This window comes from Myxine glutinosa, chromosome 11 (genome assembly GCF_964187855.1).
Source record: "Myxine glutinosa chromosome 11, kmMyxGlut1.1, whole genome shotgun sequence".
Classification (NCBI taxonomy): domain Eukaryota; kingdom Metazoa; phylum Chordata; class Myxini; order Myxiniformes; family Myxinidae; genus Myxine; species Myxine glutinosa.
In genome coordinates this window covers 46,789,048-46,816,850 of record NC_136271.1, presented here as the reverse complement: position 1 = coordinate 46,816,850, position 27,803 = coordinate 46,789,048, and the positions used below count along the sequence as shown (strand labels likewise).

At 40.8% G+C, this 27,803-nt stretch overlaps 1 protein-coding gene across 8 annotated transcripts in view; it reads right to left on the bottom strand.

The window, feature by feature from the left end:
- Nucleotides 1–27,803, bottom strand: part of LOC137436649 (protein angel homolog 2) — a 53,860-nt gene that overhangs the window by 19,573 nt on the left and 6,484 nt on the right. For 5 of the 8 annotated variants that reach the window (XM_078786622.1, XM_068130626.2, XM_068130619.2 and 2 more), the window contains exons 2-3: nt 8,400–8,736; nt 64–150 (exon numbers count right to left, since the gene is read on the bottom strand). In XM_078786622.1, coding sequence (XP_078642748.1) covers nt 64–150; nt 8,400–8,589 — 277 coding nt within the window. In that variant the 5' untranslated portion in view covers nt 8,590–8,736. Of the gene's footprint in view, nt 1–63; nt 151–8,399; nt 8,737–10,110; nt 10,319–27,803 lie in introns of those variants that run through there. The other 3 variants (XM_078786624.1, XM_078786623.1, XM_068130620.2) reach the window with 1 other exon arrangement.

The following is a 27,803-nucleotide window of genomic DNA, read 5'->3' as shown; positions in this document are numbered from 1 at the left end:
ATAGGGGCAGGCTTGTGGAGAAATGAAAATCCAATCTTCAAATTTTTGGACCACCCTACTCACCATGTTGATCCAAACCATCCTCACTTGTGATCGTAGCAGACGCCCTGTGCCTCCATGAAAGATCCTCCCAAGTGCGCCATAGGGGGGCTTGGAGGGAGGAATTAAAAGGGAGATGCCATAGAGAACTAGCGACAGATTAACATATTCATAGAACAGCACGATGGAACACTTATTAAATTTTGAACATCAATATTTAATATAACCTTAATCAATGTGGTGGAAAACGTTTGACCAAAGTGTCCAAGAAAAACGAACACAGAAACTGGTCAGAAAGGTACATCAGTGGTTAAAATATGAAATGTTGTGGTCAAAGAGTTCAAGCTTACAACTTTACAGGACAACTTTACAGGTTTCGTAAAACATCACAGGAAACACCTGTCAGGACTGTGCCAAGATACACCAATGCTTCATCAATATAGCTCTAATAATCTAGTAAGCAGGACTATTACCGTAACATACTGTTGCGAATATGGAATTTGGCCTCCATATCCGCTTGTAAATATTCCCCTATTTTCTCCAATACTCCCCAACTTTCCCCAATCCCCCATTCCCTAGTCCCATTGCATGTAAATAACAATCAGTAGAGCCGACCTTCCCCTTATTCCCCCATTAAATGTCGTGCCCAGGTCCACCGCACCACACGTAGACAACTTTCGGACATCTTCCTAGTTATTCTTATTCTATGTCAGTTAAGGCCTCGTTTCCATTAATTATGACTCTTCGTTGCACCAGAATGTGATTATATGGCATCAGTAGTGAGTTTAGGACCTTTCCCATACCTCCTCCCATCTTCTTCCCCAAACAACAACAATAACAACAACTACAACAACAATTACAACTACAACTACGACTACAACAACAGAGGGGCGGGGAGTGTGCGTCCTCACACCGGCTCGGTTACCCGCCATGACCATACGCTCCACGGCGTTACCCCGAAGGGGCTGGCTGTCAGCTCCTCGTCAGGGGCGGAGCCAGTAACCCCCCCACGCACCCAATGAGAAGCAACGTGCCGATTCCACGAGGCGGAGCTAACGAGCCGAGGGCGTGTCACTCCCCGCCGGATATACGCGGCCCCGCGCCGGATGTGACGTGAGATGCGCCCCCAGCCTGGAGAGAGAAGTCGCCACCCCTCGAGCGCTGCAATACCTCCACCGCATCTCTTAAACTGGACCGTACGTGATCCTGCCCTGAGCCCAGGTGCACCTGGAGCGATCGCTACCCGCTTTCCTTTCCATCAAACCCCGTGTGAGTGAGCCTTGTCCCGTTTATCTGTCGTCTGTTGGGGTTAATATAAGTGTGTTTAAGTGCCCACCTTCCTATGTTTCCCTCTTGTCCCTGTAATCTAAACCTTCCGCATTATTGTAATAACAACCTTTGAGAACCGTATCCCTGGTGTCGTGTCGTATTAATTCCAGCCGTGTGTCTTCTTTTTCCTTCATTGGTCTAGCATAGCGCGATTAGTCAACGTTCGGGCACAATCGGGTAACTTGTGCAGACGTGGTCATACCATAAAACCGCTCGGTAAATAACATCCAAGCCACGTCGGTAACAATTGGTGTCGAGGAGTGGAATTCGAACCCGGGACTAAATTAGTTAGGCCCAAATTTTGGGAGGGAAAATCGAGCCGGAGCGCGTACGGCGCTCGACCGAATCGATTCGGAGCGCGTTTCCCGCGCGAAATTATAACGGCGAAATTTGAATTTGTTTTACGAAAATAAAAAAAATAAAAACCGAATTTTGAAAGTCGCGCTATGGCGGATCAAGACAGCTGGGGTCCGGTAAAGGAGAGTGAGGTAGGGTCGATCCAGGACCAAAATGAGGGACAGGAGGAGAGCGAAGCAGTGAGGGCGGCAAGTTCGCAAAATAGCGCCGTCACGCACGAAGAAGCGGGCGCGCAAAATGGCGCCTCGCTGATCACCGCGCCAGCGACCGTGGCAGCGCCCCCGATGGATTGGGGCCTTTTTTTCATACAAATGAAGGCCCTTATGGCCCAGAATAGCGAGAAAATGAGGGAGGAAACGAGGGCTAATAATGAGCGATTGGGTGAGCGATTGGAGGACCAAATGGGGGTAATGGGGAACCGGATGGATGCTCAGGGTGAGCGATTGGAGGGCCAAATGAGGGGTACCGGTGAGGGATTAGAAAAGAAATTTGAGGGGTTAGACAACGGGATAAAAGAAGTAAAGAATGGGTTAACAGGGGTAGAAAACAGAATGGCCGCTCAAGAGAATCAGATAGAGGGAGTGAAACATGGGTTAATGGGGGTAGAGAACAGAATGGCTGCCCAGGAGAATCAGATAGAGGGAGTGAAAAATGGGTTAGAGGGGTTAGAAAACAGTATGGAAGGCAAATTGAGGGACATGAGGGACCAAGCGGAAAGGGAAGTTAACCAAATGGGGCAGCAGATAGAGGGGGTCAGAATGGGGGTAGAAACCAAACTGGATGCTCACAGGGAGGAAATGGAGCAGATGAGGGTGGCATCTGGGCAGGAGATGCAAGTGATGGGAGAGCAGATCAGAAGAGGAGTGAGTGAGGAGGTCGGAGGAGTGCGCGAGGAGGTGAGGCACTGTGAGGAGCACATGGAGAAGGAGGTGAGAAAGGGGACTGTAAAGTTACAAGGGGGCATAGAGGTCCTGACGCAGGAGGTGGAACAGCTGACGGAGGGACAAAAAGGACTAACGGAGCAGGTTCAAAGGAACACTGCGGTATTAGGAGGTTTAAAGGCGACACAGAAAGAACTAAAAGATGACTTGGTAGCGACGAAGAGGGAATGTCAGATGGTACGTGAGGGACTGACAACGAGGTTGGACGAGGTGATAGAGGTAATGGAGACGAAGGACCGGCAGGTGAGGACGCACATGGAAACGGTCAAGGTAGCCTTAGAGGATGAGCTTGAGGAGACGTACCGGGGAATAAAAGAGGTGAGGCACAAATTAGAAGAAGTGGAAGAAGGGGTGAGCGAAATTAAGAAGCGACGGAGAGGGGATAACAAAGATAAAAGAGGAGATAAAAGAATTGGTCCAGAGTCTGTGTTTGGATCGTGATGATGTGCTCATTAACCGGATGAGGGATTCGCAGGTGATGGAGGAGAAGCGAAGAGGAAGAGGACCCGGTGTAAGTGGTGACCAATATGGTCGTGCGTATGATGCGCCAGGGGATTTAATAAGCTTGGGGGTCGAGATAGACCCGGGTGTTCGTGAGAGGCCGTTGGTGAAGTGTGCGACAGGTCTGGTGTGCGAAAAAGGAGGTGTGCGAGAAAATCCGACTCTGGGGTGTGTGAGGAAAAAGTGCGTGCCAAGCAGTGAGGGTGTTGGCGAGAGTGAGTCGGTCGTAGCGCGTGTGCGAGGGAGCACATGGAAGCGCGGTGTGGTGAGTGTTACAGAGGGTGTAACGCAAGAGTGTGCGCGAGAAAGGTGTGTGACGGACAGGTGCATGAGGAAAGAGTGCGCTGTCAGAAGTAAGGAAGAGTGTCCACCTGTGGTGAGTGTTACAGAGGGTGTAACGGGAGAGTGTGCGCGAGAAAGGTGTGTGACGGACAGGTGCATGAGGAAAGAGTGCGCTGTCAGAAGTAAGGAAGAGTGTCCACCTGTGGTGAGTGTTACAGAGGGTGTAACGGGAGAGTGTGCGCGAGAAAGGTGTGTGACGGACAGGTGCATGGGGAAAGAGTGCGCTGTCAAAGGCAAGGAAGAATGCACACCTGTGGTGAGTGTTACAGAGGGTGTAACGGGAGAGTGTGCGCGAGAAAGGTGTGTGACGGACAGGTGCATGAGGAAAGAGTGCGCTGTCAAGAGTAAGGGTGAGTGCGTTGTCACGAGTGGAGGTGAGAGTAGTGAGAGTGACAAGGAGAGTGAGCTGGTTGTGACAGGTGAGCGAGGATGTACACCTGGGATGGAAGGATGTACACCTGGAATGGTAGAGCGTGAGTGGGAATGCACGCTGGAGTTGGTGGTGAGGCACGTGGTTGGGTGTGCGAATGAGAGCACACCTGTGATTGTCACAGAGGAGGTGACCGAGGAAGGGGCGCGAAGAGGTGTATTGGTGAGGTGTGCGAGCAACGAATGTGTGCCAAAGTGTTCGGTGGTCAGGTGTGTGACCAAGTCGGTGAGCGGAATGAGTGTACCGAGGTGTGAAAGAAAAGGTACGAGGAGAATGGGAACGGCTGCATGTATGAGCAAGAAAGAGGTAGTGTATGCATGTAGGCCTGCAGGTGAAGCGTCGACGGTAACCGGGTTAAAGGTTAGGTCGACTTTTAGCCGAAGCGGGCCCTCGGTGCGTGCCGGGTTTCGCGTGCCGCGAGAACCAGCGGGGATCCGAGCCACGGCGGGTTCGAAAGGACCGCCGTGCGCGATCCGTGCTGGGCCTCGCTTTGAACGTCCGTGCTCCACTAGGCGGAGCGGGCGGCCCGATAGAAAGAGTCGTCATGGCGACCACTTTTTGTTGAGGAATTCCGGCAGGTCGAGATCGGGACATTGGATGGTTCCGTGCCGAGAAGGTGCGTGGGATCTCGGGCCGGGTAAACCTCCTTCCCTGCACCGAGTGCCGGACGTATCCAGCCGCTGGCACAAAACAACCAGCATCCATTGCTTGGCTTTACGAAGCCGGGCTTTGGACAGGGATTGGCGCACCGAGAGGTATTAGTGAGTCGACTGGGTGATGAGGTTAGTGTTTTGGACCCAAAATTAGAGAAAAACAAAATTTGATGATTGGCAAGGGATTGGCAGTAGTGATTGGCAGATGATGGGCAGTGATTGGCAAATTTTTAATTTGTTGAAATTTGATGTGCAAAATTGGTAGTGAGAGACCCCCGATGTGGTGGGATGGCAAATCCACCATCCCTCACAGGTGGGGGCAAAGGAGCACTAGATTATGGGGTGTATGGCAGTGAAAACTAGCCCGGGTGGGTTAGGTTATATTGTAGGGATCTAGAAGAGATTGACATTAGGTGACGTTAAGGTTAGTTAGTGACTGATACCTGTAGTGGGGACGCAGGTAGATTAGTGTGGATGATAATGACGAGGGAGCGCAATAGTTTAAAGGGACGACTGGGAAGCGCAAGTTTCAGAAGGGAGTAGTTAGCTGAGATGATGCCGTGTTTGTGAGAATTGAACAGGTGTGATTGCACAGGTGTGCAACTGGACAGGTGTGTGGAGCAGTGTATGAGTAGTGAGTGTGTGGATCAGCGCGAATGCGCTTGGGGAGAGAAGGGTGCAGGCGGCACCAAGAATGAGAGCACAGGTGTGCAAGTACAGGTGTGTGGAGAGAGTTGGAGTAAGTGGTACGGAGTGGTGTGCATGGTGCGAAGGTGTGAATGGGGGAAGAGTGGACCCCCATCACGGATACCCGGGGCGGGTAGTGTAAGTGTTAGGTAGAGGGTACAGGTAAATTGTGGTTGGATATTGGCATTTGTGGTGCGGTTGCAGAATGGTGTTGTGAATGGGTGCATTAGTGTTGTGGAAATGGCTGGGCGTGTAGCCTGTTAGTGTGTGTAGTTGGTTGGGCACTCCACCACTGTGAGGATGTCGGCCAGGTGAGGCCGCAGGTGGGCTCTGGGAGCCGGTAGTTGTGAGTGGGTGCCTGAGGATCCCGGGTGTGGATCGGGCAGCCCAGTGCCAGAGAGGGCACGGAGTGGGGAGAGAGCCAGAGGGCCTTCCCCTGGTAGTTAGGTTAGGGTAAGGAGCAGGTAAGCTCGGAGGCAACCGCAGTGGTGGAGGTGTGCAGGTGGGTAGACCCACTGGGAGAGGTACACGCCACAGCCCAGAAATTGTGCGAGGGCACCGGGAGATGAATCGGGGGAGTGAGACCCCAAATTGAAAAGCACCACAGTTTGGCCAATGGGAATTGGTTTTTAGAACCCATAGTGTAAGAGGGCCAATGGTTTGGCCGGAGAAAGACCCCGGGTAGTGTAAAGTTGTTAAAGTCATTTAGGAAATAGTTAGGATTGAAGAACCTGTCGCACCATACGCAGCCACTTACCTGTGGTGATGATGATGACTCCACACCTGTGTTTTCTTTGTTTGTGTTGCAGAAATGAGAATCGCTGTTGGATTTGTGAGACGCATCACGACGTGGATGAGACATTGGGGTGATTCCATCTCTCCCTCCCTAGGAGGGACTGATGATGAATTGGTGATGGCAAATTTTGATGAGAGTTGAAAATGGCAAATTTGATTGGTTAGGAGGGAGAGAAGACGAATTTGGTATATGGGAGGAACGGGGAAGACAGTAGGGATGTTTGTTGATTTGTAAAGTAGATGTTTATGGGTAGTGTTGTGTTGTGTGGATACAGTAAGGGGTAAGGGAGGGGCCATGTAGGTTACCTGGTGGGGGGGGGGGCGTACGATAGGAACGTACCTGTCTCACCTGGTTCCCATGTGCCCCCAGTGTGCATCACCTTACATTGCGTGCACTTTTGCGCCCTTACCACCTTACTCACTTGTTTCTTCTTTTGTCTCCCACCTCCGAGGATCTGGCTTTGGGGTAGAGAGAGAGGAGAGAGAGGTGCTGGCTGCGCAGTTGTGGGCCTGCACTTTCGCTGTTTGCTGCCGGGATCGATACACCATATGGACCGCAATGTTTGTGGCCACCCACAATGGACCGCAGTTCGTTTGCGGCCAAGCACCACCCGGGGATGGACCTATGGGTCAACGTGGCACCTATGCCATACAGGTGAACCACTAATAGTTAACACCACCAAGTGCACCACAAGAAGAGCAAGAGACACCTGCAGGGTTAGGGGTTGTCAAATTTATTTTTATACCAATGAACAATGGTGACTGCACCGATTGGTGGTGGGGTGGTGCTGTTGATGCTCGGGAAGGGTGCTCTGCACGTTATTAAAGGCCGTCGGCCACAGAGCACTCGTGGGTTGGTGTATCGATGTTGGCAAGCGCGCTCTCTCTCTATGCATAACATCTGCATGTGTCCCTCCAAAAACAGGTCCTGGATCGTAGTGTAAATAGCAGCGTAGTCTTGTAAATAATGCTCCCTACCGGCTGTATGTTTAGTTTGAGAATTCTTTCCGGATTCGGTTATCCTGTGGGTGTGTTTCTGTGAGGAGAAGGGTGCAACGTCGCAGGGGGACATATTTACTCATTTGTGAATATCTGTAAAACTGTCGCACTCAGGGTAGAGTTAATAGTAGAGGGAACTACATTGCGTGCCACACTAAAGTAGGTAAAAATTTATCGGGTCGGGACGCCCCGAGGGTAGAGAAGGGTGCAATGTTGCGAATATGGAATTTGGCCTCCATATCCGCTTGTAAATATTCCCCTATTTTCTCCAATACTCCCCAACTTTCCCCAATCCCCCATTCCCTAGTCCCATTGCATGTAAATAACAATCAGTAGAGCCGACCTTCCCCTTATTCCCCCATTAAATGTCGTGCCCAGGTCCACCGCACCACACGTAGACAACTTTCGGACATCTTCCTAGTTATTCTTATTCTATGTCAGTTAAGGCCTCGTTTCCATTAATTATGACTCTTCGTTGCACCAGAATGTGATTATATGGCATCAGTAGTGAGTTTAGGACCTTTCCCATACCTCCTCCCATCTTCTTCCCCAAACAACAACAATAACAACAACTACAACAACAATTACAACTACAACTACGACTACAACAACAGAGGGGCGGGGAGTGTGCGTCCTCACACCGGCTCGGTTACCCGCCATGACCATACGCTCCACGGCGTTACCCCAAAGGGGCTGGCTGTCAGCTCCTCGTCAGGGGCGGAGCCAGTAACCCCCCCACGCACCCAATGAGAAGCAACGTGCCGATTCCACGAGGCGGAGCTAACGAGCCGAGGGCGTGTCACTCCCCGCCGGATATACGCGGCCCCGCGCCGGATGTGACGTGAGATGCGCCCCCAGCCTGGAGAGAGAAGTCGCCACCCCTCGAGCGCTGCAATACCTCCACCGCATCTCTTAAACTGGACCGTACGTGATCCTGCCCTGAGCCCAGGTGCACCTGGAGCGATCGCTACCCGCTTTCCTTTCCATCAAACCCCGTGTGAGTGAGCCTTGTCCCGTTTATCTGTCGTCTGTTGGGGTTAATATAAGTGTGTTTAAGTGCCCACCTTCCTATGTTTCCCTCTTGTCCCTGTAATCTAAACCTTCCGCATTATTGTAATAACAACCTTTGAGAACCGTATCCCTGGTGTCGTGTCGTATTAATTCCAGCCGTGTGTCTTCTTTTTCCTTCATTGGTCTAGCATAGCGCGATTAGTCAACGTTCGGGCACAATCGGGTAACTTGTGCAGACGTGGTCATACCATAAAACCGCTCGGTAAATAACATCCAAGCCACGTCTGTAACAATACATAATACTTACTAACTCACCTTGATGGAAGTTGGGTTCTTCCCAATTAATGTCTAAGTTCTGTCTCACATTTTGTTCTCTTGCACCTGTTATCTTTGCATTCACCATTCCTAGTGGACCGGGGCCCTCATCGCTTTGGGTCAGAGATTCAAAGTCAAAGTCACTGGACCTATTACAGGCCTCACTTCCAACATTCTCACGTTCGTTCATCCTCCCGGATGATCTGGTGGCAGTTCCGCAGGCAGAAAGACGTGACCTTATTGCTGAGAATGTAGTGTTGAGGAAGGGTCGTGGACATCACAGCACCTTTCGGATGTCACCCTATAGGTTGTGCCAGTGGTTCGAAGGAAGAAGCATCTGTAATAGGATAAAGCTTGGTCAAAAATGCACGTTGGAACAAATGCTAACCAAAACATGCCATGTTCAGGACTTGCATCTGGGGAATAATAATACTGTAGTACAAATAAATGTGTGTGGTGTGTTATCGTATAATGAAAACTATCGTCATCGTAGCAAAGGTTGTGGGCCACAGGTTATACGCTTCCTGAGGCCACCTCTGCTCTTTGTTTGTTCCAGAATTGGTGGTGTTGTTATCCCACGTACATGAAGTGAAAAGCGGGGTTAAGCAATTGGTTCATGTCCGCCCGTCTGTCTGTCTGTCTGTCTGTCCACAAACATCCGTTTGTAATAGAGGAACAACTTAATTTCAATTGAATGCTATATTTTGAACACAAATCAGAAAACGAGCGTGTAGTTTAGCAGTACTTTGGATCTGAATTCGTCCCGACGCGTAGAGAGGAGTGAGATATTCTTTTTTTACTGTCTGCCAGGGCGTGGGCAGTCAAACAGAATTGAAAATCATTCCAAACAGGAAACTCAATGTTTTTCTCCCGTCATAAAGGTCACAAACAACAGGCACGAAGAACTATCGACACTGACACCGTCAACAGAACTACATTTCCGGAAATTTTTTAAATCATTATTTTATTTCAATTTAAGTATATTTTTGAGCACTGTGCGGGGTAACGTGTTCTATGAACTCTAGTTTAACCCGCTTTTGTTACTTGGATGTGCCTTTTTATGTCAAAATTGATAATGCCATCCACATCAACATAATACCAAGGGTAAATATATAAAACTAGACAGCCCATTGCTTGCAGCTAACGCCAGCAAACCTACTCCCTTTAAGCTATCTATTCAGTGACCCTTCACACATTCCCCTCGACTCCTTCACACGTTTCCCTCAAAGCCTTCATCCACTCACACTTATTCTCAACTGACACGCATACAACTTACATGAAGCAAAGACATGCCTACTGCTCAGAGATATATAGCTCAGATAATTACCTCCACCGCCAAAGGTGGGTGGATGTTATGTTTTCACTCCTGTCTGTCTGTTTGTTTGTTTGTCTGTCTGTCTGTTTGTCTGCCTGTGAACAAGATATCTCAAAAAGTTGTGGACGGACTTGGACAAAATCACACACACTCTCTCTTAATTAATTGGACAGTATGATTGCTCCTAAACTTTAATATAATTTAAAGGATTGCTATAGATTGCTCCCTCTTTTTAAATATCTTGTTTGTCTGGTTGATTTGTTTGTGAAATAAATGTTAGCTCTTTCACGAGCCTCGATTCAGTATACAAAAAAAAAAAAAATTATTATGTTAATTTCACAACATCCCATGTTCAACTTTATTTAAATTGTAAACCTCAAAACATAGTTCCTTTACCTAAAGTAAGAACCTTAACCTGTAAGCTATTGACTGGTTTCTCGACTGCATGGATCATCAGCTGGGCATCGTCCTTCCTCGAGGTGTTCATCCTTTTAGCAGGACCTCCCCAAACGGCGGGTCCACAACCTTGGTCATGGATCCACATCAATCGATTACCAACATCAGTAGATCCACAACCTCAGTTGCCTCCAGGCAGTCGGTCAACCTATCAATGCAACATCACGAACCAAACTTTACTTGTTGGAGGATTTAATGTATTTTCACATAGTTACAACTCCCATCACACATTCCATTATATATAACGCCATGGAAATATAAATATTAATGTATATGACAATACATTAAATCATGCACATGTTACCTTAAACTTAAATAGAACATGTCCACCAACCAGCATGCCCACGCACTTACCTCTGGATCAAACTATTATTCAAACAGTCACTTATAATGTTTTTTTTTAAACAGGCTGCATTGTCCCCGAGCAACCACTGAAACCAGTTTAAAATATACACATACATGTATATATATTTTTGATAATGTATTAATAGAGCAAATATATAAGAAACAGTACAGTGGATTTTCCACCAAAAGATAAGGACAAATCAGATAATGAAAATGAAACACACACACACACACACACACACACACACAGCAAGACCTGGAAGGGCTGCGTTCCCCCTTCTGAAATCCGCATTTGGAAATAACAACCAGCGGCGCACGCGCGCATGCGCACACACACACAAACACAAACACACACAGAGGTGGATACATCAAGACCTGGGAGGGCTGCGTTCCACCTTCTGAAACCCGCATTTGGAAATAACAACCAGCGGCGCACGCACGCGCACACACACACACACACACACACACACACACACACACACACACACACACACACACACACACACACACACACACACACACACACACACACACACACGTCCTTGAATTATAGTAAGGATTATAAAGGCCTGGTGTTGGCTTCACAGTTAGGGTGGCTGGCTTAACATCTCAGGGTCTTCAATTTGAGCCCCCGTCGTGCCATTAAATAACATCAGGTGGGTTAACTCAGCCTGTTATCTTTCTGAGGTTGGCAAAATGAGTGCCAGCTTGATGGAAACAGGGGGCACTGCTTCAGCGCTGTGCTCCCAGCAATGATGCAAGCTGCATACGACATAATAAAAAATTACATTATAACTTGTAATAGCCAGTACCACCAGGAATAGCGCAGCACGATACTCGCACTATTCAGCCTTCCCAATTCGGAATAATTACGTTTCTAAAAAAATTTCTAAATTCGTTTCTAAATTCTAAATAAAAATTCGTTTTCTAAAAAAAACTTTTTTTTCTAAAAAAAAAAAATCTTCATTTATTATACAAATTGCTCATCCTTTATTTGGGCGGTGTATTGGCCAGACCGCTATCTCAATCGCTCCTGTAAATAAAAAATAACCTAGCTCACGCACATGAAGCAAAAACATGCCTACTGCTTATCTTCATATATAATACTGTTGCGGTTTTGAGTTTTGTATAATAAAGGTTAAATTTCCCCCTCATAGTTAGTCACACAAACAACACGTAGCCTCGCGATAGTTCAGATATTTCTTAGTATTTGTGAGCTTAGTCCTTTTCCTGTGTTAGTTTTGCGTTGAGTAGAGTAAGGAGAATAGGTCCTTTCATCGCTTCCATTGTCCTATGCCGCCTCCATCGCCTTACGTCTTTGTGCTGCCTTTGGCTTTTTGGCACGAATTAACACGAGGCAGGCCTGGAGGGTCGAGTCGGCTGCCGAATGAGGGCGGCGAAGAAGCTGACGGTAAGCGCGAGCCGCCAATCAGGGCCCACAGGGTGTGGCTGCAGCACCGTGTCACAGGGCGTGGTTGGAACGTTCGAGAAGGCTCAGGGCGTGGCAAATATAACCTGTCACGCAAAGCCCCCAGGAGGACTCGCGAGTTGAAGGAGCGCGGTGAGCAATTGAGGTACGAGGACTGAGTTGGCATTGAGGGAGAAGTCGAAGGAGCGCGGTCAGCAGTAGAGGACTTTGAAAGTTACGGGATCGGCGAAAGACGCGCATGAACCAGGATACGCGCTCGTATGAAAGTGATGCTCGGTTGAGCTTGAAGCCGAGCCGCTATCGTGCATTGGGTTACGCGAGTGATAGCGCGCTGGTTGCTAAACGCGCTGTGGAACCGCCAGCCGCGCCGAGAGACGCGTACATTCCTTCCCGCCTTCCTGCCTCATCATCTGCCTTTGTTCGGGAAACACGCTACGGGGATCCTTCCACCGCCTGCTTGCCATCATCGCGGGACGTGCTGTGACCGAGGAGAGCCGGACGGGGCCGTTCCTGGACGACTAAGTCGGCGCGTTTGGCCTGAACATCATCCCGCCTGCAATTCCCTGTGTGAATGTGACCGGGCCCGTGTCTGGGTTTGTAATAACACTGCTTAAGTTCTGCTCTGTATCTCTGCTTTCTACCGGCTTGTACATACGTGTAAATAATAATTAAGCCTGTGTTCTTCTTTTGATTCTACTGTTTTTGTGATTTCCATCATTGACTAAGCGTGGTACGAGTAAAACCGCTATAATCGGGGTCCAATATTAACGGTGACTGCACGGACCACGTGGTACGCAATCCGCTCGGTGTACTCAAATTACACGTGGCTCATGCGAGGCTTGCTTCCCCGCTTCCGTGGCGGCGCAGGGATTTAGGTACGAGCGAGACTTGGTCCCGAAACCCTACCTTGCGTTTGCCCGGAAGAGGCGTTTCAAGTCTCTCGGTTCCGCCAAGCCCAGAAAGAACAAGGGGCTTAATCCCCCCTTGGTAAGGGTAAGAAGGGTGGCGGAGAACCGTAACAATACATTGTTGTTATAATTCGGATAATTACCTGCACCACCGAAGGTGGCTGGAAATTGTGTTTTCAATTCTGTCTGTCTGTCTGTGAACAGGATATCTCAGAGTTGTGGATGGATTCGGATTAAATTTGGTGGGCAGGTTGGGTGTGTGACAAGGAAGAATTGATTAAAGTTTGGTGAAGATCAAGATCTGGATCCCGATCTGAAAATTTCTTATGTGATTCTTCACCATTGAGAGATGGGACCAAGAACGGGACATAGCACAATATCTCAAAAAGTTATGGACGGATTTGGACGAAACTTGGTGGACAGGTTGATTGTGTGATAAGGAAGAATTGATTTGATTTTAGTAAAGATCTGAATGCAGATCCGGATCAGATAATTAAAAAAATATTGAAGTGATTCTTCACCATTGAGAGATGGGGCCAAATACGATATATAGTGTTTTTCAAAACATTGTAGATGGATTGTGACAAAACTAGGTGGATCAGTTGGTTAGGCAACAAGAACAAGCGATTCGATTTTGGTTCAGGTCCAAACCCAGATCCGGCCCATCAGTGGAATACAAAATGTAAACTGTTCACCCTGGCGGTGGTGAGTAGTGTAATAATGTTGCTTCTGGGACACCTCCGTTTAACATGGGAAATCCCTATCTAATGTCATTTACCCCCTTGTCTTTTTCAAAAATCATAAACACCTCTATTTCTCCCACCCTCATCTTTATGAACCTTTTGTCTGTAGTACCTATCCTTAATGTTGTTCATTAGACCACTCAAACACTACAAATATTTGTTTTCTCTTATAGACCTATCATCCTTCTTCTACATATCATCTGGCAGATTAATCTTTGACCCACTCAAACATTGACCCATTCACTTCCATATTAATTCTTTCCCTCCCTCATTGCCCCTAAACACCTATATTTCTCTCACCCTGTTCTTTACGAACCTTCTAACCTTTTGACATGTTATCCTTATTCATTAGACCACTTAAACACCTGTGATCCTTCTGACCTTATGAACCTTTTAACCTTTTACTCTTAATATCATCTGGTGAATATAACCCACTCAAACAACGACCCTACAAATATTTGTTTATGCGTGGGAAATAATTTAATTCTCTTGCCACTCTCTTCACCATCTAATATATTAACAAAAAATATGTTTGAGTTTGGTTCTTTATTAAGATATTTTAACTGAGCTAAGATAAAATGGTAAACCTCCCTCAATGTTCTTGTTTGAGCGCCTCCAGTGCCACACACTTTTTGGTAGGCTCTGCCCACTTTTTGTTAAGCTCCGTCCACTTTTTGGTAATCCACGCCCACTTTTTGTTAAGCCACGCCCACCTTTCTACTAAGCCCCGCCCACTTTTTGTTAAGCCACGCCCACTTTTTAATAGGTCCCGCCCACTTTTTGCTATGTCCCGCCCCCTTTGCTAAGCCCCGCCCACTTTTGCTAAGTCCCACCCACTTTATAAACTCTTCAGCATTGTATCATTTCCAGGTAAAACATTACATCATTTTCAGGGAATTTCCATCACATCATTTCCAGTTAAGACACGCCCAGGGAATTTCCACAGGAAATGACACACCCAGCCCTTCTTATAAAAGGCACCGACCACACAGGCTTTTTCAAACACGCTTTCTGCTTCACTTGAGAATGGACTCCTATGCCGAAATGGAATGGGATAACTTTGCTATTCCTTGGAGTCCTACTACCTGTGTAGAACTCAACCTTCAGATTGATGAACTGGACTCGAACCTCTTATCAATGGAGGTAAGTTTGTTTATTTATTTATTTATTTATTTAATTTTTTTTTTTTTTTTTTTTTTTTTAGATGAGACTCATGTAAGAGTTAACAAAGTTTATTTTAATATTCATAGAGCTTGATTTATACAAATAAAAATATTGTATTAAATTAATACATTGTTATTTTCTTTCACAGGAAATTGTATCTGAGATACGAAATGAAAATTCTGCTTTTAACACAACTTGGGATGAAGTTATTTTTTTGTTTGAAGACATTTTGAACAACCAAGACCCCCAGAACGAGTTCTACCTTGATGACCCAGCCAAAGAGTTATACCTTGGAGATCCACAAAATCCTGAAAAAGAGTTTTACCATGATGATACTTGTTGTGAGTTATCAAAACAAAACCCACTGAACAAGTTCTACCTTGATGAGCCAGAATACAAGTCATACATTGGAGACCCACAAATTTCTGAAAATTGGGAAAGGGGAGTTCTCCCTGATGGTCCGCAGTTATACTATGTGAGACACATCATAGAAACCCTAAAAAATTGGGCAAGGAGAGTTCTCCCTGATGGTCCGCAGTTATACTATGTGAGACACATCATAGAAACCCTAAAAAATTGGGCATGGAGAGTTCTCCCTGATGGTCCGCAGTTATACTATGTGAGACACATCATAGAAACCCTAAAAAATTGGGCAAGGAGAGTTCTCCCTGATGGTCCGCAGTTATACTATGTGAGACACATCATAGAAACCCTAAAAAATTGGGAAAGGGGAGTTCTCCCTGATGGTCCGCAGTTATACTATGTGAGACACATCATAGAAACCCTAAAAAATTGGGCAAGGAGAGTTCTCCCTGATGGTCCGCAGTTATACTATGTGAGACACATCATAGAAACCCTAAAAAATTGGGCAAGGAGAGTTCTCCCTGATGGTCCGCAGTTATACTATGTGAGACACATCATAGAAACCCTAAAAAATTGGGAAAGGGGAGTTCTCCCTGATGGTCCGCAGTTATACTATGTGAGACACATCATAGAAACCCTAAAAAATTGGGAAAGGGAAGTTTTCCCTGATGGTCCGCAGTTATACTATGTGAGACTTATCACGGAAACCCCCAATATTTCTGAAAATTGTGGTTCTACCTTGGGGACTTGGAAAGATGGTTATATTTTTGGAGACTCGGAATGGGGGTTTTGTTTTGATGACTCGGAATGTGATACCTATCTTGGAGGCTCAACAGGAATGTGGTTATACCTTGGGAACTTGGAAAGTTGGTTTTATTTTGGAGACTCTACCTGTGGGGTCCATCTTGGAGACTCTTTGGATTCTAAAGCAATGAACAATGTTCTTTGTTTAATGACGCTTGATTTAAGCAATATCAAGAAAGTTCGAGGAAGAAAATGCTGGAAAATTCTTTCTTCCCATTTCTACTTCTTCAAACTTGAAAGCCTTGAAAGACAGAATTGGAAGAAGAGGAAAAAAAAAAAATGAAATACATATTTTTAAAAAAGAATAAAAAAAAGATTATGTTAGGGTTTGGGTGGGATTTTGAATGTGAGGGTTAGGGTTGGGGTTGGGTTAGGGATGGGATTGGGTTAGGGTTGGGATTTTGAATGTGAGGGTTAGGGATGGGTTGGGTTAGGGATGGGGTTGGGTTAGGGATGGGGTTGGGTTAGGGATGGGGTTGGGTTAGGGTTGGGATTTTGAATGTGAGGGTTAGGGTTGGGGTTGGGTTAGGGATGGGGTTGGGTTAGGGATGGGGTTGGGTTAGGGATGGGGTTGGGTTAGGGATGGGGTTGGGTTAGGGATGGGGTTGGGTTAGGGTTGGGATTTTGAATGTGAGGGTTAGGGTTAGGGTTGGGGTTGGGTTAGGGATGGGGTTGGGTTAGGGATGGGGTTGGGTTAGGGATGGGGTTGGGTTAGGGATGGGGTTGGGTTAGGGATGGGGTTGGGTTAGGGATGGGGTTGGGTTAGGGATGGGTTTGGGTTAGGGATGGGGTTGGGTTAGGGTTGGGGTTGGGTTAGGGTTTGTATATTATTATGACTCACTCACACATACACACACACACAAAAGTTAAGCCCCAACTAAAAAGTTGTGGGATTCTGTGTTTGGGGTTCACAGATTTAAAAACGTATCCTCATTATACACACACAAAAGTTAAGCCCCAACTAAAAAGTTGTGGGATTCTGTGTTTGGGGTTCACAGATTTAAAAACGTATCCCCATTATACACACACAAAAGTTAAGCCCCAACTAAAAAGTTGTGGGATTCTGTGTTTGGGGTTCACAGATTTAAAAACGTATCCCCATTATACACACACAAAAGTTAAGCCCCAACTAAAAAGTTGTGGGATTCTGTGTTTGGGGTTCACAGATTTAAAAACGTATCCCCATTATACACACACAAAAGTTAAGCCCCAACTAAAAAGTTGTGGGATTCTGTGTTTGGGGTTCACAGATATAAAAACGTATCCCCATTACATTTTATTTATTTATTTATTATTTTCAAGGGTATTATCTGCTTACTTGTGTTTTTTGTAATTCTTGTGAGTAAAATGAACCCAAGATTTCTTCTTCATTTAAATCATATAATTTGTAGGTCCAAGGGACTGTATCCATTACATCAATGATTTTAAATAATTCACGAGTCCATTTTTGTGTATAACCTTTCTCAAAATGGCTTTTCCATTTGTATATCCTTACCATATCACCAACTTTGAACTTGGGCTTTCTCAAATTAATCTCCTTTTCATATTCTAATTTTGTAAATGTTTCTGATGGTTTTGATTTTGTTGATGAATGAACTGCATTGTTGTAATCATCTACAATATCCTGAATTAAATACACCCATTTTTGAGAACCGAGTTGTGTGAATTTTTTATATAGTCTCTCTTTCAAAGTACGATTAAAACGCTCAATAACAACTGCTTTTCCTTCATTAAAGGTGCTGTATAATTTAATACCCTTCCCCTTAAGAAATTTCATGAATATTTTGTTATAGAACTCTGTTCCCTCATCAGTCCATAACTTCTTTGGTTTCCTTTTATCCCGATCAAATATTAGCTTAAAGGCTAACATTAAAGTATCACCCCTTTTATTTTTTAAAGGGACAACCCAGGCAAATCTACTCCTCAAATCAATAACGGTTAAAGCATACCTGTATCCCCTGTCATTATTCAATTCAATTAAATCAGCGGACCATATGTGGTCGGTGTATTTAGAATAAACCTTCCTTCTTTTAAACTTTGTGATTATAGGTTTGTGTAATTCTTCAGCCAAAAGCTCCTCAGTCTTGATGACATCATTAGAGCCTAATAGTTTTTTGAGGAATAACCAAGACCAAGTTTCAATTTAGCATTTATCAAATTTCTCACAATAAACCTATCAACTTTCTCTCTCAACGTTGGATTTTGTATCAAAGACAAATTATACAACATTTCGCTGTCGGCTTTATGTTTTTCAGTCAACGTAGTGGTTTTCCCATAAGCAATATCATGCTTCATACACACTTCGTCAACCCTATTTGTAGGTTTAGACCAAGGTTTAGGATTGTCAGCCTCATCTAATCTTTTATCCAAGTTTGTTCCTGGACCACAGAAAGAATACCCTGGAAGGTGTAATTCCCCTGGAATTCCAGTTGTTGTAAATTTACTTCCTGACAGAAACTTTTGTATGTCTCCTCCTCTTTTAGGAGAGATGAATTGGCACTTTTTAGAGCCACATACTTGACATATTCCTTTTTGATAAACTCTATTATTTTTAGCTTTAACATAAGAGATATTTTTAGATTTAGTTTTCTTTTTACTTTTGAGACAATAACTCATATTTATTTATCAGAAAAATTCCGACAGAGTATCAAAACCTTTTTGGTTTTCAACATATACATTTCAATCTTTATTTTTAAAACATAAAGAATCCTAAGGAATGCCTTCACTCTCTCCTCCATTTATTTACAAATAAAAACTAACTAAAGTCAATGACACCAACATCATCAATCACATAATCTTTTCCTTCTTCTTCTTCTTCTTCTTCACCACTTTCTCGTTTAAATCTCCTCCCTGAAATTGAAGACATTGACGTTCTTATTTTTGAAACCATTATCTTCATAAGAGTTGTTAATTCTTTAATTTCCTCTTCGGTGCGTTGAGATTGATTTATTTGCTTTAATACACTCAATCTTTTATGAATCTCAGTGATTTCCATCTTTTTATATTTTTCCTCCCTCTCTCTTTGCTCCCTCTCCTCCTCCTCCATTTTCTCCCTCTCCTCCTTCTCCTTTTTCTCCCTTTTCTCCCTTTCCTCCTTCTCCCTTTTCTCCCTTTCCTCCTTCTCCTTTTTCTCCCTCTCCTCCTTCTCCTCCTTTTTCTCCCTCTCCTCCTTCTCCTCCCTCTCCCTTTCCTCCTTCTCCTTTTTCTCTCTTTCCTCCTTCTCTTCTTCAACTCCTTCCTCATCCCTTGCTACCCTTGAGTTTGAACCCCAAAGAATATTATACATATACTCATCTGGATTTTGAGATATTCTTGTATCTATAATTATTTTTCTCATAATAGGATACCAATAAGATTTGTTGACGATTTCTAAAAGAGTTTTATATTTCATAACTTTGAGAAGTTCATTTTTATTTAATATTTTAAACAAGTCTCTATTTGTGGGTTTAACAATATCAGTATAAGGCCAGTTTTTTATGACAAAATTCCCATGTATATGCTCCAAATCATAAGGTATGTAATACCGAGCACCATTTTCTTGTAGGTATCCTTGAATACAAAAATTATAATTCTCTTGTAGTCTTCTTCCTGCCATTTATGTATCAGAAATATATGTGAGATTAATATTATGACAGGTAATACCACCCCATCTTCCCACTACCAAATCGGTTTGTATTCCTCGGCTTTCTATCCTTATCTCATTACCTTCCTTCTTTGTCATGCGAACCATCGCTATACTATCATATATTTTTATTTTCTTAAAATCACGTATTTGTTGTTTACTAATTGTACTTCCACATAAATCCTTATCTTCACCAAGTGGATAATATTCTTCTTTACGAGACTGATTTAAATCATGTAGGTCTTCTATGTTTATTGAAAAAGACCAATTATACCCTAAATCAGGCATATCATACCCCCATTTATTAATTCGCATATTAACTAAATGTCCTTCTTTATAAAATTTAATTGTAAGCAGGTAGTTAAATTCAATGAGGAAAGGTGTATGGTCAGTATAACCAGGTGTTGTGGTTGTAAATTTTACTTGTTTCACAAAACGTGCTGTTTTCTTTAAAGATATATATTGTGATAAATCACTGAATCTAATCAAGTCATTCGCATCTGTAGGGTTTGGATAATTGATTAATTTATAAGTATTCTTCATATTAATATTTTTACTTACACTATATTTTTGTCGTTCAGCCTGTGCCTTTGTATAATAATTTGATAAATCAATATCCTGAGAGGATTTTCCAAAGATAGAACCATCTTTTCCAACATAGGTCATTTATATTAGATAAAAAATGATATCATAAAAATTTTCATTATTGTTGAGTTGAAATAATACATATAAACATAATTGGCCACAACATTTAGAATTAATTTCTTGAACTTGGAATGTTTGATAAACACCATTCTGTAAGAATTGTATTACTTCAACAGGTGGTGGCATACCATAACTATCAAAATAATATTTATCCTGACTATTATGAATACAAACCCAATGAGAACCATTCTGTGTGTCTAAATTCATAATAATATTCTTTGTATTCTTATTTATATGTGTTAATTCATCTCTCATACAAATAACCACATTATCAATTTTTAGTGTTTTACAATACTTAGCTAGTTCTATATTTGACGTTGTATTCTTTCCAAATTGTTTAAACCATTTATCCATTTATTTATGAGAAAGATACAATCCATTACCCCGTTTAGTTAGTTTAACACCCGCTTGAGCGATAGAGGAAAACATATCTCCAACCAACAATCTAGCTTTATCAGGTAGACTTTCAAGTTTTTGAGCAAAATCTACAATTACACCACTTCCACTAATTTGTTTCTCCAACTCCTTGTTATGTCTTTCCAATTCTTTTTGAGCTTTTAGTTGTGCCTTCCTTTCGTTAGCAGTTTTTACCGCTGCTGAAATACCACCAGTCAATGCTCCCGTCGCACTTAAACCAGCAAATAAAGGAATTAGAAACGGGAGAAATCCTCCTCTTGACTCGTCTATTGAATATTTCTTTAACATAGGTTTCGTCATTTTAATTTTAAGTGATCCAACATCATTTAGTGTTTTTACTTGTGTGTGTGTGAGTAAAACATCAATTCTTACAGCTCCTTTTCTTTGAATTGTATTAACATTAATAATACAAGGCTTTTGATTTTGAATACAAGATGTTAATTTATTAAGATTGATTTGATTAACATATACCCCAACCATTTATTTATGAGAAAAAACCTATGTGATATTAATCATAACACCATTATCTGTATTAATCTGTAATTCTGTTTCCTCCAAAAGCAAACAATATGCATTAACCTCTTCACTCTCCCCTCTTTCAATGTATAGAGAAGTATCCACTCGATTAGACTTTATAGTTTCCTTTTGAGAACTCAGGTCAATTGCGTAGATTGTATAAAGTTTTTGAAACGCAACCATATCCAAAATAGGATCATTATTACCATTACTTTCACACACCTTTTGGTAGGACTTGTAGGCTTCCGCATAATCATTTTTTTCCCAATCAATTTCCAATCTATCTCGCGGATAAAATGTGCCATCAAGAGAAACCCGAAGTTGTTTCACCTTTGCATTATCACTCAGGGCATTATTCTTATTAGTACCGTCCTCTCCATCTGGTTTTTTAAAAATGAGCCAGAGGTATCGTGGCTTTCCTTGAAGAACACCTAAATTCCAAGTGTAGGTAGTGTGTTCCAGTTTAACGTGTTGACATCTTCTTTTAAGGTATGATACATTTAGCGGTTTCTTTGAGTTAAGTCTTCTATTTAACATCTCTTCCGTTTTAAGATTAGGAGTATATTCACTGATATACCAACACAAATCATTAATAACAAATTTATTATTTTCTCCAAAAGCATTTTCATCCCCAAAAAGCAATCTATTTACATTATCATTCCTTTGTAGTTGAAATCTAATTTTAAGCCCATACAAAACTTTATCATAATCACAAAATCCAAATATACCTTTCAGAGGTACTGCTACGGTAAAACTATTCTCAGCTTTTGCGTCATCATTATACATTGACTTCCTTTGACTATAACCAGGGTCTGCGTTTGTACCCGTTGACATATCAGGAATAAAACCCTCAACAGCTCCCTTACCCATTCTATCACTAAACGAATATAGTGTAAATTTCATCATTTCAGATGTAGCAGAGACATAATCAACCGCTTCAACCTCTTGTGTTCCAATATACAGGCGGACACTGTCAAACATTTTCCAGAAGAAATCATTTACGAGTGTAGCATTAGTATTATTCGCAGCCTTAGTGAATTTAAATTTACACAGCAAGAAACTATCAGCTATATTCAAGTAAGTTTGTTGATTATTTATTTCAAAACTTTTTGTTCCGTTTGAATTCCAGTCTGTTCCTGTTATAGCATTTACCTTAAAATAGTCTTCCTTTTTAGTGGAGTTTGAAATGATAATCGTATCATCCAAATCATAGATACTATCAATCGCTTCCATACTTGTATTTATATAGCATTAAAATTGTTGAAACCCTGACCCAAGTATTTTAATGATTTTTTGTCGTTCTTGTGAAGATAGTTGAGTTTTACCTTTTTTTATTTCTTTGATTGCTTGTAATTTATGAGACTCCTTTTGAGCATCTTTTATACTCTTTATAGCACCCGCAACGGAGCCCACGGCAGAAGCAGTTGAACCAATTAGGTCTTTATGTTTAAGGATGGTTGAACCAATACCCATTAGAGTATCAATTATCCCATCTCCTTTATTTCGAAATTGATGACCTACACCTCGTTGTCTCTTAGGTTTATAGTATCCTCTACCCACATACCTTGTATAGTCTGGTGAAAGGAACATGCCCTCCCCTGTAATTATTTTATATTTTCCCAACTCGTGTTTTCTCACAATAACCATTATTTATTTATTGAAAAACTTCACGTAGGTGAATTCTGATGGATATAATTTCATCATTAAAGGATATCATACGATTATCTTGGTCGGTTATCCTAAAATTTACTCTGTATATGGTTTTTCCTGACACAGGTAAATAGACAAGATTTTTTGGTTCCATATTAAATTTATAACCAATCGGGGTTGAGTATGCACTGAATGAAAATATTGTATTTGTTCTTATTCCATCGTTATAAGCACCATCAATCAAATCACAATGAATTAATACTGAATTTATACCGGAGGATATTTGGATAACATTATCACTGTAAAACGTCCCGTTATTTTCAATCTTTTTTGAAGAGAAACCCAATAGCTCTCTAAACGAATTTTCAATCGTGAAATCAACTTTATAATTATTTTTAAGTTTAATAGTTGATTTTGAAGTGTGTTTTTGAATATCTATTACAATATTTTTTGGTTCATCACCTTTTTCTTTCATAAGGCGAGAGACTTCTGAAGATATTTGAGAAATCTCGTAAGCTCCAGGTGAAACGGTTATAGTTTTATATCCACTTCCTGGATTATAACTAAACTTGTTGTTTTTCTCTGTGATATTAAAAAGGGTATTGTAAGTTTCCATTGACAACAAAGATGCCTCATATGAGGTAAGGGGGTCAAGTTGTAGTGGGTAAGGGAATGAAGCTGTGTAATCGCTCGTTGTGAAATTAAAACTAAGAATTGTGCTTCTCATCTTATTTAATATCTAATAAAATATCTTTGTATTGACATTTATTAATTATTTTCATGTTCATCAACTGATCTAAAATGGCTGAGGATTCATTAAAACAATTGTTGTTTCCAGCCTTCTTACTACCTAACAACAATAATAGCCTATTAACTAATTGTGATGGGTCATTTGGAAGAAAACTAACACCCGAACCAAGCTTACTTAAAGCATCAATAATATGTTTCTCCTTCTCATTCTTCTTACTTTTACCAGCAACAGAAACTCCATAATCAAGTGCATTTAGCAACTCAATATATACCCTATCTTCCTCTCTTTCCATATCAAGTGGTTCCTCAAAATATTTTGAACCGCTGAATCCGGGGTTTGTTAGAAGAAACATTAATCTTGGAGTTAATTTAACATTTGGTTGAGTAGAACTCAAGAACATCAATTCATCATTAAATATCAATACCTTTTCTTCCACAAGATGAAACACTGCTGGTTCTTCTGTTGGAATGAGACCTGCTCTGGTTTTTGAACCCGCCGAATATTCATTGTTTTGAAGAGCTTCCACAACATAATTAGGGGGTTGATTTACCTCCTCAAGTTTCCGAAATAATCCCTCGTCATCATATTCTAATTCACCAAGTTCTTGTTTTGTTATCTGACTAAAATCTTTGAGCATTTGAAGTTTTTTCGGAGTAAATTCTACCGTGGGTACTGTAGGTGAGTGTTGAGTTTTCAAAAGTGGTTTAAAGAATTTCTCTTGTTTTCTTTCAAAGGCTTCTTCACCAGTTAGTTTCTGTCTCCGTTTCTTCTTTATCTCTTCCTGTTGTTTAACAACTTTTGAAACTAATTGTTGATGTTCCTTAAACTTTCTTTCTCTTTCTTCAGTATTCATTTTCTGTATTTATTTATTGAAAAATATCATTTAGTATCTCATCTTGTTTCACAACAATATATTTATATTTTCCAATCGTGTGTTTCATATAATTTTCAAATTCTTTTTTACTACATAACGTAGAGCAATTATCTCTCCAAAAATTATTTACATCTATTGAATTTAACTTAAATAAAATAAAAGTATTGGCATTGTTTCTTATTGAGCGTCGAGGGAGTTGAAAATATGATTGACTAAGATATATACAATTACAAGAAGAATGTCTCCCTCTTGTATAGTAGCTATCCATTACTGTTTGGTTTCTCTCATTAACACAATCATCAAAGATGACGAGGTTCTTTTTTGATTTATCTAAATCTTGAGGTGAAGGTATATCATCCGTATTATCACTGAGAATACAAGTTATGGGTTTCGATTTTGATTTCTGTGTATCACAAAATAATTGTATTATATCTTCAATATTATAATCATTCAGTTTGTTTTGAAGTTTAAATAAACCGATAATGTCTTCCTTTTTAAGACCTGCATTAAAACCCTGTGAGAGTAGTTGATACTCGGGTTGAAAACTTGACTTTGTAAAAATTATTAAATTATCATAATCTAAAAAATTAGGACCAAGGAGCATCTTTAAAAGTAAACAGGTTTTCCCACATCCGCTTGAACCAACTATTAGACATCTCAATGAATTTGGAATGTTTTTATGGTTATTAAATTTTATCTTATTTTCCCAAACGGGTAAAAAATCATTCATTTATATATTTGGAAAACAAGTCATCCAACTTTTTTTGAGCTATTTTAGAAACTCTATATTTTATCCTGAGTTCTGGTTTAATTTCAAAATAATTCATTATTTTATTTATGTAGTATCTTGTATTAACATTTCCATTAAAATTATTTTGAATAATAAATATCATTAAACCCTTATACATTTCCTCAATACAAAGAGTCTCTTTCCTTGTAAGAAATGGTGTATTATCACCATAATGCTTAACATTCATCTCTCTTATTAATCTTGTAAAGTAATTCATTTTTGGTTCTAATTTAAAAGAGTTATATGTTTTTTTATATTTCTTATTATCATTAATTAGAATATAATCACAGAATAAACATTGTTTATATGAATCCTCATCATTAAGCCCCACTCTATCACAAGCCGGACAATTCTCTAATTTATCATATGGAGAGTCTGGAAATTCTAAATATCCTTCAGAACTTATCATATTTATGTGGTAAATTTTTACTTAAACTAAACGCAAGTTTATTCATTAATAAATACAATGTTTCAAAGCACAAAAGACAAATTTCAATCAATCTCTACTTCGGTGGAAGATATAGAAAAATATGTCAAAGATGTTAAATTGAACAAAGATAAATATGGAAATTTTTGGGTAAAACCAGTTATGGAAAATAACATGAGCCCCTCTATTTCATTTAAAGGAAGAGCTCTAACTATACCTGGAAAGACATCCATTAAAGTAAATCTAACAAAAGTTTCTCCTCTACTCCTGGCAATTTATTCAAAGCTTGAAAAAGTGATTGACCACGATACTTTGAAAAAGAATGATAAGACCATTAATAATTCTAGAGGAGACATTTGTATTTTCTTTAATAATCCAAAGGGTGTAGATCTAAGTAAAATGAATGATGTTAATATTTCTGGTGAAATGTCATTTCGTTCTATGATAGTTAGAGATTATTTAAAGATAACTTTTGATATAAAAATTGAAGAGATTGAATCTGTTTATGAAAGAAAGTATATAGATATTTATGGGAATATTTTTCTTGCTAATTAAATATGAGTCAATACAGCAGTGAAGATTTTACTATTTCATTGAACTCGGACGATAGTGATGATAGTATTTCATTGAACTTGGCTGATGGTGATGATAGTATTTCTTTGAACACAGATGATAGTTATGATACTAATAGTTTGTGCTCAAATGATAGTTATGAGAGTAGCTTTATTGATGACTCTGAGTATGATTCTGAGTATTCATGTGATAGTTATGACTTAGATGATTCTGAGTGAAAAAGTGTTTTAGTTTAAGCACAGTGATATATATAAAACGGAGCTGTAAAGCTCAAAAGTGTTTTATTTTAAGCACAGTGATATATATAAAACACCACGTTTTCTCACGCTATAAATATGGTTTATTGTGATACTTGCGAGAAGGAAGTAAAATATTATAAACAACATATTATCACCGCAAAACATACATACAACATTTTAAACAAACTTTCCCCTCTTCCACCTGAAACAAAACACTGTTCTACATGTAATAAAAATATCCTCAAGAAAGGCTTCAAAATACATCTTAAAACAAATCTACATTTATCAAATTTTATCACAACTAAAAACTCTGATGGAGCATTCAAAGGACATATTAAAATAAGAGTCTTTAACTTCAAACCTCCTGAACCAGAGTCTATAGTTGATGCTGTAGAAATAGTTAAACCTGCTGTTCAAACGTTGATTGAAAAAACACTAAAGGAAATGAAACCACTTAAATTTTATATGGGAGTAAAATTAGAAATGACAAAGGATGAAGGAGTTATAGATGCACCATACATGAGAACTGAGCCACACTTTATATCTTCATATCAAGATTTTAAAACATCAGGAGTCTATGATGAACTTATTAAACAAGAGCAAGATGTGGATAATTCAATCGTAGGAAGTGGATTCAATATAGGAAAAATTATTTACATAGACATTCATATTCTTAAATCAGATCCTCTAAAAGCTTCTTCTTACATTGATTTACCCAGTGTTATCAAAAATAGAAAAGCAGTTATCAATATCAAAAATAAAGACAATAAATGTTTTCTCTGGTCTATTTTAGCACACTTACATCCTCCACATTTTCATGATGAAAGAGTATCTCATTATAAAAAATATGAGAATACATTAAATACGAAAGATCTAAAGTTTCCGATGACTTTAAATGATATTCCTAAATTTGAAAAGATGAATAATTTATCAGTTAATGTTTATGGTCTAACAGAAACAAACAACATTCAGGTTTTAAAGCTTTCTGACAATTGTAAACAAACTCATATTAATCTTCTATATTTTAATTCAGACGAAAATTCACATTATACATACATCAAAGATATTGCTAAATTAATAAAACCACAAGTCTGTAAGAGAACAAATAAAATATATATTTGTTTGCGTTGTCTTAACTTCTTCAATTCACAAGAAAGATTAGATAAACATTCAAATTATTGTGGCGAACATAAATCAACGGTAATCAATATGCCTAAAGAAGGCTCAAAGATCACATTCAAAGATGAAAATAAAAAGATCAAACATCCATTTGTTATATATGCTGATTTTGAAAGTATTTTAGAAAAAATTGA